This window comes from Halyomorpha halys, unplaced genomic scaffold (assembly GCF_000696795.3).
Source record: "Halyomorpha halys isolate HHAL.00 unplaced genomic scaffold, Hhal_1.1 Scaffold78.1, whole genome shotgun sequence".
NCBI classification, from domain to species: Eukaryota; Metazoa; Arthropoda; class Insecta; order Hemiptera; family Pentatomidae; genus Halyomorpha; species Halyomorpha halys.
The window spans coordinates 1,176,071-1,188,481 of record NW_027108467.1 but is presented as its reverse complement, the minus strand read 5'-3'; the positions used below and the strand labels follow the sequence as shown (position 1 = coordinate 1,188,481).

Here is a 12,411-nt window from a genome sequence, read left to right as displayed (position 1 = left end):
TTGAATAACAGTAAGTTAACAAGATTCTGATTCTAATCATTTTTTGCTAAGCACCTTCACTTAGAAGCAAACAAGAATCCAATATATGAAATGGAATGTTGTCAAATGGAGAACAGTAAGAGGTTTCGGCAAGAACTTACTGAGAAGTCCTGAAAGCTGCTCTTTTATGTTTCATTTTTATTTTTTTACATATATGTGATACAAAGACATTTAAAAAATAATGAACATGAATTATACATTTTATATTAACCATGTAAGGCCCCCACCAGCCAGATCTGGTATTAAATAAAAAAATGGATTATAGACAAGATTCAAGTATAATTTCAATAAATATAGAAAATCATTATTCATTACCAAGTACTCAATTGGTTCGCTCTCTTTCAGCGCCTTGGCAGCTTCCTCGCAGTTACTAGGTTTGCCAGTAATTCTAATCAAATCACCAGGATATGGGCCAGGCCCGTTTGTGTCCCCGTTCATAACTGGATGTTCAACGTTTTCGATCAATTCGCCATCTCCATATCCACCAGCATCTTCTACTCAAACAAAGTTTAAAATTTTCATTAATCTTTGAAATGAGTTTTCAAAAAAGTATCAATAAAAATAAAGAACATGTTTTTAAAGAACATTTTTTACCAGTACCGAGTGCCTCAATAAAAACTTGCTTCCTGACAGGTAAACTATGTTAATTAATATGTTTTCAGAGTTAGAAATAATAATAAAAAAAAAAAAAAAACTCAAGGTAAAATGAAGAAGACATAAATAAATAAACAATCTTTTATAACAAATATATGTATCTATATTAATAACAAAAATAAACAGGACAAAAATTATGAAATATATTACTTCTTTTCAGAAAAAAGATAAAGAAAATAATTTACTATAAATGTCATTTCATCTAACCGTCATCCAGCTGGGAACTAAAGGAGATGTGTTCAGTAGCAAATCATTCTCAATAAAAACAGAGGCCCCCTGAGGCTGGCACGACGAGAATATATCTGTATTGTTGCCTGCTCAAATATATACTACTGTACTACGATAAGAGGCTTTTAAGAGGTCTGTAGTATAAAACTTATTTCCGAGAGTATTAGTGATGTTTATAATCAATATTCCCAACAGTTTGCTGTTGATCGTTTTATATATAATACAGTGCTTCACATTATATATAATTAAGCCATTAAATTGAATTTATTTAAAAGTATGAGATTAAATTAAATTAATTCTATACAATAAATCAGAGATAAAAAAGTATACATTTTTAATATTACTTCAACACCATTGGTATTATCACTATATAAATTTTACAGTATACTTCAGTTTTTAGGTATGATATAGATTTTGACAAGTATATTTCAGTTTTTAGGTATAATATAGACTTTCAAAAACGTATGAAAATGAAAGAAACTTCATAGAGAAGCGACCATTTACCTTTATTGATTCTTAAATTATTAATACAAATTTAAATAAAGTGATTAAAAAATGGTTTCAAAACTTTAATAGTGGTCAGAGCGAGGCTCATCCATAAAGACTGGTCTAAGTGTTAGGCTAGTGGGGAATAACACTACCCCAGGCTCCGAGCCCTCACGCTGCATAACAGTACACGCTACCCCAGACTCCCGAGACCTCACGCTGCACAACAGTACACTTTACAGTTATTCAAAAATATATTATACGGCACACCTCAGAACCATCTTCCCTGAGGAGACCCGAGGTTGGGGGGCCTAGCCCAACCACCAATTATCCCAAAGATATGAGGTCTTTCTTGCTGGGCTAATCACTTATAAAAAGTACATATCATTTGAAGAAACTAAGCAGAGTCTTGGATTTTGATAAAATGGAAGAAAACAACTCAATAAGAAAAATAATATGTAACTGGGAAAATCTATGCTAAACCAGGAACATGGAAAGAAACCGAGAGCAGAGGCAATTCTGGTAAGAAACTCTTCTCTAATATGGCACTGCAGGGTGACGCAAAAGAAGATGATATCGAGATCCCCCTGCTTTTTAAGGCACTAAAATTTACAGTTTTCAATATAATGCACGATAACAGGTACATTATAATTTAAGCGTCTTGTAGGTGTCGTAGTTTGACCAAGATACTTATCACAGATTATTGGTTAGATTCTTAAGTTCCTATTAATTAGAAAGGAGATTATATATTCTTTCCCATTTCTGACCCAATATGAATATTAATAATAATAAAGGTTCGAAGCCGATACCACCAATCGTTCTTTGTATACATCTATCCAGTGATGCACCTCTAAATCTAAATCTACTAAATCAGTTTTAATGCAATCCTCTGATCTACGTTTCGGTCTGCTCCACGCACTTACACTTGTCGGTTCAGTGGTTATTAACATTTTAGAGATCCACTCGTTACGAAACCCTACAACCTGAATTATATTTACCGGATGCACTTCCCTTAATTCAGTGTGGAGTAGTCTTCTAAATTCTCCCATTAATTCATCCTTTTTCGGTCCGAATATGTGGCGTAATACTTTATTTTCGAAAATCTTAAAAAGCGGTTCATCCCCTAGTGTTAGAGGCCACATCTTGTATCCATAAAAACAGTGGGAAGGATAATAGTTTTATAGATTATAATTTTTAAGCTTTTCGATAGAAGCCGCGAGGCTAAGCAGTTTCATAATTGAAAAATAACAAGCATTTCCCACCTTTAACCTAGCTTTTATTTCCTCATCAATTTTGTTTTTTTCTAGTTACTGTAGAACCTAAATACTACAAAACCTATCTACCTGTTCAAAAGTATTTCCTCCTATATCTATATCACCGAAATTGCTCTCCTTTTTACTGCTAACCATATATTTTGTTTGATATGAATTTATTTTAAGGCCTAGTTTCTTACTGGAGTTTATCAACGAAATTGTATTTAATTCTATAGTTTCCTTTTCCTCACCCAATAATACCCAATCGTCAGCGTACCCAAACACCGGTATTTTACCACCTAAAGATAAACCCATTTCAGTATTCATCACACTTTCAACCAAAACAAATATTACTCAGAGAAAATGGTGTAATGCTCTGATGGATTAACCACAGTTGATACTTACGAATTTTATTAATCAAAACAGAAAAATATAATAGTAACCTAGAAAACTTCAAATAAACTAATTATTAAAATAAATTATCTAACCTCTGGCATTCCTGTCGGGAAACTTTATCTTCACATCGAACCTGTATTCGATTTCTTGAACTTTGCTTCCTTTGTTACCCATCACGGCTCTATGATGCTTTTGAGAAATCTCGCAATATATTGTCACTCTTTCTTCCTAAAAAACAAAACAAAAATACAATGACCAAATCAAAAATGAAACAGCTAAATTTTTCTATTAAAGAGAGAATACAAAATATTTTTTATAGAAACTCTTTTGAAAATAAATAAGAAAATTTTGTTCTTTACACAATATTATTAATTTCAAGAACAGAAATAAGGTGGTTTGTCAATAAATTGAAATATTTACGAATCAAATTTTTATTTTGTAAGGTATATACGAATTAACAAATTTTAAAAATAAAGAATTTATAGGGTAAATTTAAGCTTTGTTGAGTAAAAATGGTAAAAAAAGATGAAACAATACTTTCTCAAATTCTTCTGGCAATAAAGGGATTCAGTAGTGAATAAACAACTAATCGTTGGAGATAATCCAAGAATTTGAGATACATATTTTTTTTTTATGTTATGGAAATAATAATTTTACTTGAATGTAATATTAATAAATTCTTTGAAGTTTAATCTTTTCAACATTTTACACTGGAAAAACCAAATAACCCAAAACTAGAAAATTTTGACTTGATGTGTTCCACTTGTAAGCCAACAATATGTAACACTTTTAATATTAATTACTTAGAATTCGAACCTATATTAAATTTTTATAAATAGATATTATTACTGTTTTTTAAAATTTATTTATTGACATTTACAACTGCAAAAAAATACAAGTAATTTGAAGTAAGATCATAATGGTATGATGTAGGCATGCAGAGAAACTACCCATTGGAAGAACCACTCTAAAAACATTTTTACAATATAAGGTCTTAAGGCCATCTTTTCAGGCACCTCAGAAGATTGTCAGGAATGAAAGAGGAAGCAAGGTTAGAAACTAATGGGTTTGAGTGGTTAGGGAGTTTATGATGGAAGGATTGATATCCGGTTCAAGCTAGATCGGCTACATAAGGAACATTTAGGTCTTTATGGATGATTTTATTTGTGATAAAGTAAGGAGCATTGAGGATTTTGAATAGTAAGATTTGGATACAAGAGGAATTCAAAGGTTTAGTGGAGCCCCAAAGCTCAACTCAGTATGTCCAGATTGGCCCTATTATTGTTATGTAGATCAGTCTTTTGTAATGAATTGGAAGTTTAGACTGTTTGTCTAGTAAGTGCTGTAATAGTCGGAATTGACATGCAGTTTCCTGTCTTTTCAGTCTTGTGTGAGGATTTTAAGTTAGTCATTAATCAAAATGTAATCCAAGGTAGCAGATCTGTTCAACAGGGATAAGATCAACATTATTAAAGTATACTGTAGGGCATTCGACTGGTTTATGACGAAGAGTAAAGGTGTTTTGATGGGATTTATTTTAATCCTCCAATTTAGGCACCATTCTTCGAGGGTTTGATATGGGAATGGACAGTTTGGGATGCAATCAAAGGATTATTATTAACTGCGACCACACGTGTTATCGGCATACATGGTGAGGATAGTGTTAGGATTTGTTAAGATATCAGCTGTATAGATGGTGTAGAGGATGGGACCGAGGATACTACCTAGAGGAACACTAGCGGATTGAGGATAGAAGGATGATGAATAGAAACCATTGTGGTTTACTTGGAATTACTATATTTAAAATGCATTATGTTCGTAAATTTTATTTAATATGTGTTGAAGGAAAACAAATTGTATTCGGTCCATGAGAGAAAATATATATTTATAAAAAAAAAGAAAAAGAAATAACTAAGTTTCAAAGAATGCTAAAATATATAAAGGAAAAATAACAAAGTAAAAAAAAAAATCATAAATCACTACTATGATTAATAGAGAAATTTAATTTATACTAGTCCTATGCATATTATAAATTTAAAAAAATAATAGTTTGACAATATTAGTAATAAAATTACTAAGTATAAATATAGGAATGAACATTTATTGGTCATCTAGCAAAATGAAATAATATTAAATATAAATTTGTTTAAAAACTACTTACAAGGTCTTTAATGATATCAAAAATCCTCTGTTTGACCGTTTCAATATGTTGCGGAGGTCCCTTGATGGTTACCCTATCGGAGCTAACGCCATTGCGTGGGAAGGATATTGCGACGCCGGGAAACTCATCTTCAAGTTGTTTTAACACTTCGCAACGACGAGCAACAAAATGTTTATGATGTTTCTGATCGACGACCATTTCTGATTCAAGTACATTATCCTTAAAAACAAAGAAGAAAGAAAGTAATAAATTAAATGAATCATATTCAAAATATAATTTTTTTTCTTACATTTAAAAACTTTATTCAAAATATAAATAGTCGCTTACCATTTTCTCAATAGCGGCCAAGAGTTCTGCTTTGGCTTGCTCGACCCCATCTTGCTTTCCCATGATTGTGATAAGTTCCTTATCATCGTCACGGTCAGAAGGGAATATGATCCTTGTCCCAGTGTTCTCCCTTATCTGAAAAATAATGGCAAAATCAACTTACTACTAACAAATGGCATCTAGAAATCGGCAAAACATGAATATCAGAAAAAAAAATTGACAATTCATATAGTGTGTTTCAGGAGTTTAAATTTTTTTTTTTAATTTAATTTAAAAAAAAATTAACTCAGTAAAATAAATAACTGATAGTATGTAGAATTAAAAAAAAAAAAAAATTATTTTACAGTTCTCAGATATGGACCACCTTAACTAAGAAAAGTGAGCAGGATTTGTTAGTCCAAGAGTGCATAATTTTCAATATTATCCTTGATCAAATCACAATTGGAGGAGATTGGAGAAGGACCAATAATGAAATAAATTCCCTCATAATTAATGTGGATATAATCGCAACTATATGTACTGATAGGCTCATGAAGGCTGGGTATATGATAAATCCGAAATACCAAAAAAAATTTTTAACTGGCTGCCTTTAAGGAACAACAAGAGTTAACCGATATAAGCTTCATCGAGAGGATGGTGTGGTAAGATTGCTCGAGACCTGGAACTGGAAGGCAGCAACTCAAGATTGAGAGAACTAGTACATTTAACCCATTACATCACATAAAAAGGTGAAAACTTTGTTCTCCAAAATTTATTTTAATTGTATTTAAATGGAAATGTTGCCCTGAAGCTATTAGCCAGTGAAACATCAGCATTACCAGGTCTGGTGGCCTTAATTGCTTACGTCAGTCTTTATTTATGTCACTAACATGGGATTTGCTTACATTCATAAGGTATATTTTTATGTAACCAGATTGTATTTCTTTAAAAATTAAGTATCAAGAAGTTTCCAATAAAAGCCGTTTCATTTATTATGATATTACTCTTATTCAGAATTTTATTATTTTTTTTTTCACAAACCAGCACAGGTTCAGATTGGGCAAAGTTCTCCTTAGATACATTTTGTTATGTTTTGCTTTATAATATGCTATAGTGATAAATGCCTAAGTGAAATGCGCTCACATATATGTGATCTGGTGATAGTGGCCCGGCAAAATGTGTGCATACTTATGATGCAAATGGTTAGTTGAAGCCTTGACTCAACAACATGCTGTGAGCAACCTTAACAATACTAATAGTTCCTAACACTGCAAGCAATTTTTAAGTATCTCAATATTTTATTTTTTAAATATTGACTTATATTTTTCAAAATTAACAAATGGAAGAAATTTTGACTTTACGATTGGGAACATTACTAATGTATATTCATGAAGGTAGTATTTAGTATTATTAATATTAAAAGATAACTTTGCTTACTCTGTTGATGTTAGCACCAGATTTGCCAATAAGGTACTTGTGATATTGTGGCTTTGCTCTCACTTCAGCGGTGTAGCTATGAAGTTCCCTCTCAGATGCCTGCTCGAGGAGTAGTTGCTTGGCTTTCTTTACGTCATCCTTTGGTCCTCGTAAAGTGACCTGCAATTATTTAAAAAACTTCTTTAAGTATTTATTACACGATAAATAAGAAATATTAAATAATTAACATCATAGATTGAGTATATACAATAAATAACATTGGAAATTCCATATACTAAACCAAGTTCTCGACATCAATGGTAAATTATATGTTTTTATTTTTATTATTATTGGCAGGACAGACCATAGAGGTCCAAGGCCTCGTGCAATGTACTTTGGAAATATATCTCGTGTTTCATGGCGTGGTTTTCAAAGGATGGGTTCGTCACTTCCACGTCTATTTTTTGTAAGGGCCACCCATTAGCTAATGGGCCCTCCATATGCCCGGGGGGAGGCTGTGAGTGAGTATAGTATAATTATATGCTTGGAAAAATCCCAGATAGGGACAGGGACTCGAACTCGCAACCTTTGGGTAGGCGGACAGGCGAGTTACCACGCTGCAACTGCCACCCCTGAATTATTTGTACAAGCCTTAAAATTAAAAATATCTAAGGTCTCCGAATGTTCTTTACCGATTTACAAGCTGTTTCTTTTTCAAAAGGTTCGGTGTTGTCCTAGAAGGTTTGAAACGATTGGAACCTTGATTTATCCAGTAGAAAGAAAATTGTGATAAAAATTAAATATTAATTGTGCATAACTAAAAAATTATACATTATCTGATAAATTAAATATGTGACAAAATGGTAAGAAAATAACAATAAAGATTATTTGACGGGTTTTATCACAGCTGTGGAATATCAACAGGAATTATCAATCATGAACAATTTAAGGAGTTGCAAAATTCATTTTCCCTATTTCAGACAAAATTCATTTTCATCTAGAAAAAAGTTGGGTGTAAGAATCCAAGTTAAGTTAAGTTAATGAAAGGAATCGGATTACTCTTCCTTCTAAGGTGAGCTTTGCCTTAGAGCTGGTTTAGAAGTATTGAGTTGTTAATTAAATAACTTAACTTGAAGCGACTAAACACAAGTAAACAGAAACTTAAGTAACAAGTTGCAAGTTGAAATTAGAAAAAAGTAGATAAGAATTGTTTACTTTTGATTAAGTTAGTGGACGGGGCTTTTCACTTAACACATATAAAGGAACAATTTAGTTATATACATAAACACGATGAAGCGGTTGGTATTAAGAGCTTTAGATTTTTTTTTTTTTTAAATATAAAAGTGAAAGAAAGATACTATAGCTAATTTAGTCATATAGCATTTAAAGAAAGAATGTTTGTGGAATTTAAGAAGCATGAATTACCGAAACAAACATTTATAATCATTGATGTAGAGGAATTAATATAATTTGACATGCTCCCAAGAGTTAAAGAAAAAATTAACAAAAGAGCATAATACCTAAACTTAAATGAGCACATACTAAATATTTAGTTTCTTAAAATTAAGATAAAATTTAGTCATCTATTTAGCACTTAAATACTAATACTTAACTACGTTTTAACTAGCCCTTAGTTTTATGCCATTAACATGTTAATTAAATAATAATTCAATTATTTTTTTTACTAATAAAAGAAAACTTTAAAGTTACATCCACTGCACATGGTAAATTAGAAAGCAAAACTTTTCTCTCTAGTTGCGATTAAAAGAAACATTAATTTTAAATGCATAGGAAGAAAGCAAAGTAACATATAAAATCAAGTTAATCAAATGAGACTTGCTTTATCACTCTTGCTGTCTTGAGGAGGGAACTTGATGCTAACACCTCCGCATTCTTCTTCGATGGAACGGATCAACTTTCCGCCAGCGCCAATCAGAGAGTTATACATTTTGGGAGGAATAGCGACTTCTTCTTGAACTATGTTCATCTATAAGAGTAACAATAAATTAGTAAAGAGTTATGATAATTTATAGGATCGTAATAGTTATGGCTTTCTATTTAAAAATAAATATTATTTATAAACTAATTGTATTAATCTTTTAATTTAATAACTGAATTAAACAGAAAGAAGCCTATCAGGTATCCAATAATGGTTTTATTACTTATAATACACAAAATTTTCTTCTTCTAGGAGCCATTCTCAAGATTCTGAAAATTATTACTTCTGTGTAAAAGAATTAAATTAGTTAATTAAAAATATCAACTTTTAAGTTCTTTTTTAACTTTGTAATTTTTCCGAAACTTAAGACAGACTCCTAGAAGCCGAACCACTGATGTATTATAAGTAATAAAAACATTGTTTGATACCTGATTGGCTCTTTTTCGAAGATAGAAGAAGAAAAGTAATTAATTGTAATCCAATGATTAAAAGAAGCAGTTAACATTTAAGGTTATAATAATCTCTGGAATTAGTTATTTATGACTTGAAGATTTTCATCTTCAACAGAACTCTTAAGAACATGTAAAGATGAAAAAGAAGATTACAGAGCAAATCTATCTAAAGATAATCACTAAATAAATAATATGATGAGAAAAGAATATTTTAACGATGACGATAATTTTCCCTATAGTATACTAAAAAGGTAAGATCAAATTATTAAGATTTTTTTTCATAAAAAAAAAATAAAATTACTAACTTGTTCATTTTGGATTTTCATTATCATTTCCTTTGCTTTTTCAACATTTTCTTTTTTTCCAGTAATAGTGATGAAATCGGCTTTAGAACCTTCCGACAGCATTTCAATAGTTGTATTAGTCTCTTCTCGCAACTGTAAAATAATTATTATTATAAACTCAATTTCAACATATACAATACCTAAATGCAACTAGCTTTATTAATTAAAATCTTTTTATTCAAATCACATTTATTCTTTGCTTTGCTTCATGAACAATCACAATTGTATCAAATGCTAAGGTTAAGTATGCAACAGAGTAGAAATTGATTTCATGGTTTTCCTTTAAATGTTTAGTCACCGGATAGAATAACAAGGGATTCCGTAAAATAAGCGACCATGAATATTCAAATATAAATTATTTAAACAGAAGCTTCTTCTACTTGTAGCGGTACATTGAAGCACAACTAGATTGCGCCATTGAAAGTTAGGTACTGGGACAGTTTTTATATAAACATTTTACATTTTTATTTTATTTTGGTTAAAATATGCTTTAATTTGTTTGTGGTTTGAATAAGTGTTTATTTCAGTTGATTATTTAACCCTCAGTTTTTGGATTTATGAATCAGAAGCATGATGAAAATAGACTTCTGATCTTTGAAAGATTTTTGGTCCTGTCAGAAAGGGTGGAATTTGGAGAAGAGTGATTATTGTGATCTATTTTTATTCTAATCAATAAAAAAGTAAATATGACTTAAATAAATAATTCAAACTCTATCCATTATAGTCTCAAAACTTTTTATTTCTCTTATACGTCCAACGCGTCGGCCAATCCGGCCATCTTCAGGGACAATCTACGACAAAACAGTTTCTATAACATGTATGATTCTACAAACAATTTAAAATACTTAACATTATTATTTATAATTTAGAGTTGTTAAATTATATGGTTTCAAAGTGGTATTGAGGTAAGATAAATTATAAATAATAATGTTAAGTATTTTAAATTATTTGTAGAATCATACATGTAATAGAAACTGTTTTGTAGTAGATTGTCCCTGAAGATGGCCGGATTGGCCGAAACGTTGGACGTATTAGAGAAATAAAATGTTTTGAGACTATAATGGATAGAGTTTGAATTATTTATTTAAAAAATTACCAGTCTCAAGAAAATATTAAGATTATAAGTAAATATGACTTTTATTTTGTGCTACTTTATTAAAGACTTATTGAAAACACCATTTTTAATGATTTATTATATGATTGTTTGAAAGTTCCTTGAAAATGGCCTAAGGGCCGAAACATTGGAGTTTTTTGAGAATAAAAGTTGAGAGTAATATGGATCAAAATTATGTATGTTAATAATGAAACACCATTTTTATTACTGCTACTTTTGTGTTGATTTGGTGTTTATAAAATACGCCAAATATTGAAAGTGATTTAATTAAATTTAAAAAACTTACTTTTTTAATATTGCATCCACCTTTGCCAATTATATATTTGTGGCAGCCATAAGCAGGAACTTCCAATTGATAGCTGTTCTCAATTATTTCTTTAACTTTCTTCATGAGATACTTATGGCACTTGTCGACCTCGTCCTTTACACCTCTCAACTTAACAATGTCACTCTTTTGATCTAAAATAAAAATTAATAACATTTATTATTAACTAAACCAACATTGGCTTTAGGTATTTAAACAAATTTTTAAGGTACAATTTAATGTTTATGTATATATTTAAGTTTTAAGAGTTTTTCATTTTGTCAGGGAGAAAAAAATCGAGAGCTATGATCTGCCTTAAAATTTAAAAATGATCATAATATGTACTAAAAACTAAATATTTGTAATTCATAATGGGTTTATAGCACAATGGCCGTTAATTTCCTCATAATGTACGCCTACATTTTATTTTTAGATTTAAATAGAAAAAAAGTAATACTACTAAGTCGATATTATTGCTACTATGATACAATTAAGTCGAAGATAAATACAATGGCAGGTGGCTTCCATCACAAATATGTGAAAATTAGCTACAGTTGAAACTAACAGATAAAATCGCCATGGATACGACCCTTATTCATGAATGAACCATTGATAAATAAATATCGTATCCATGGCAATTTCAGCGAAAAGTTTTAACTATAACTAATTTTTTTTCCCAACTCTGGCTTTCACAGTGTTGCCAAGTCTACAAGTCAATCAGTGCACCAACCCCTCTCGTGTTTCTATCTTCTTAACTCTTCATAATAACTATCTATTACACATTACTGTATTAATAAACATTGTTTTGCTTGTATGGCAGATAATCCACACATTAAAAAAACACAGCAAGTTTAAAGAATTCTAAACTCATAAAAAAAAAAAGTTGTATTTTTCATTCATCTGTATTAAGTCGATTTTAGTAGAATTTAATGACTAGAAAACTTTTTCAGTTTTCTACCTTTTTAAATCAGGATCAGCCCCGAAGAAGCCCTGCAAAGTGGGGGGGAAACATTGGTCAACATTAAATAGTTTTTCTACTATTTTGTACCTTTATTGACTGCCTACTTCTAGGACTATCTACTTCGCACGGTCAACTATTTTCTTCTAATTTACACTATTATAGTTAAATGCCTAACTCTTGTTTTGTTTTTTATTATCAATAAAGGCAGAATCATGAAACAATTGCTTCGTATCAGGATACAGAGATTCTGGAATTCATTGAGAACCTAAATTGATATAATATATTATAATATGCTCTTTTTTAGTAAATAGTATATTTTGATGTATAAAGGGTTTTTGATATGTTTTATTTTATGTAT

General features: G+C 30.4%; 1 protein-coding gene across 2 annotated transcripts in view; it reads right to left on the bottom strand.

Annotated features, from left to right (window-relative positions):
* Window positions 1-12,411, bottom strand: part of Dp1 (satellite-binding protein 1 Dp1) — a 50,310-nt gene that overhangs the window by 7,441 nt on the left and 30,458 nt on the right. For both annotated transcript variants that reach the window (XM_067046799.1, XM_014439161.3), the window contains 8 exons: window positions 11,075-11,247; window positions 9,636-9,767; window positions 8,780-8,926; window positions 6,961-7,119; window positions 5,545-5,679; window positions 5,218-5,436; window positions 3,149-3,284; window positions 355-533 (listed from right to left, as the gene is read on the bottom strand). In XM_067046799.1, coding sequence (XP_066902900.1) covers window positions 355-533; window positions 3,149-3,284; window positions 5,218-5,436; window positions 5,545-5,679; window positions 6,961-7,119; window positions 8,780-8,926; window positions 9,636-9,767; window positions 11,075-11,247 — 1,280 coding nt within the window. The remainder of the gene's footprint in view (window positions 1-354; window positions 534-3,148; window positions 3,285-5,217; window positions 5,437-5,544; window positions 5,680-6,960; window positions 7,120-8,779; window positions 8,927-9,635; window positions 9,768-11,074; window positions 11,248-12,411) is intronic.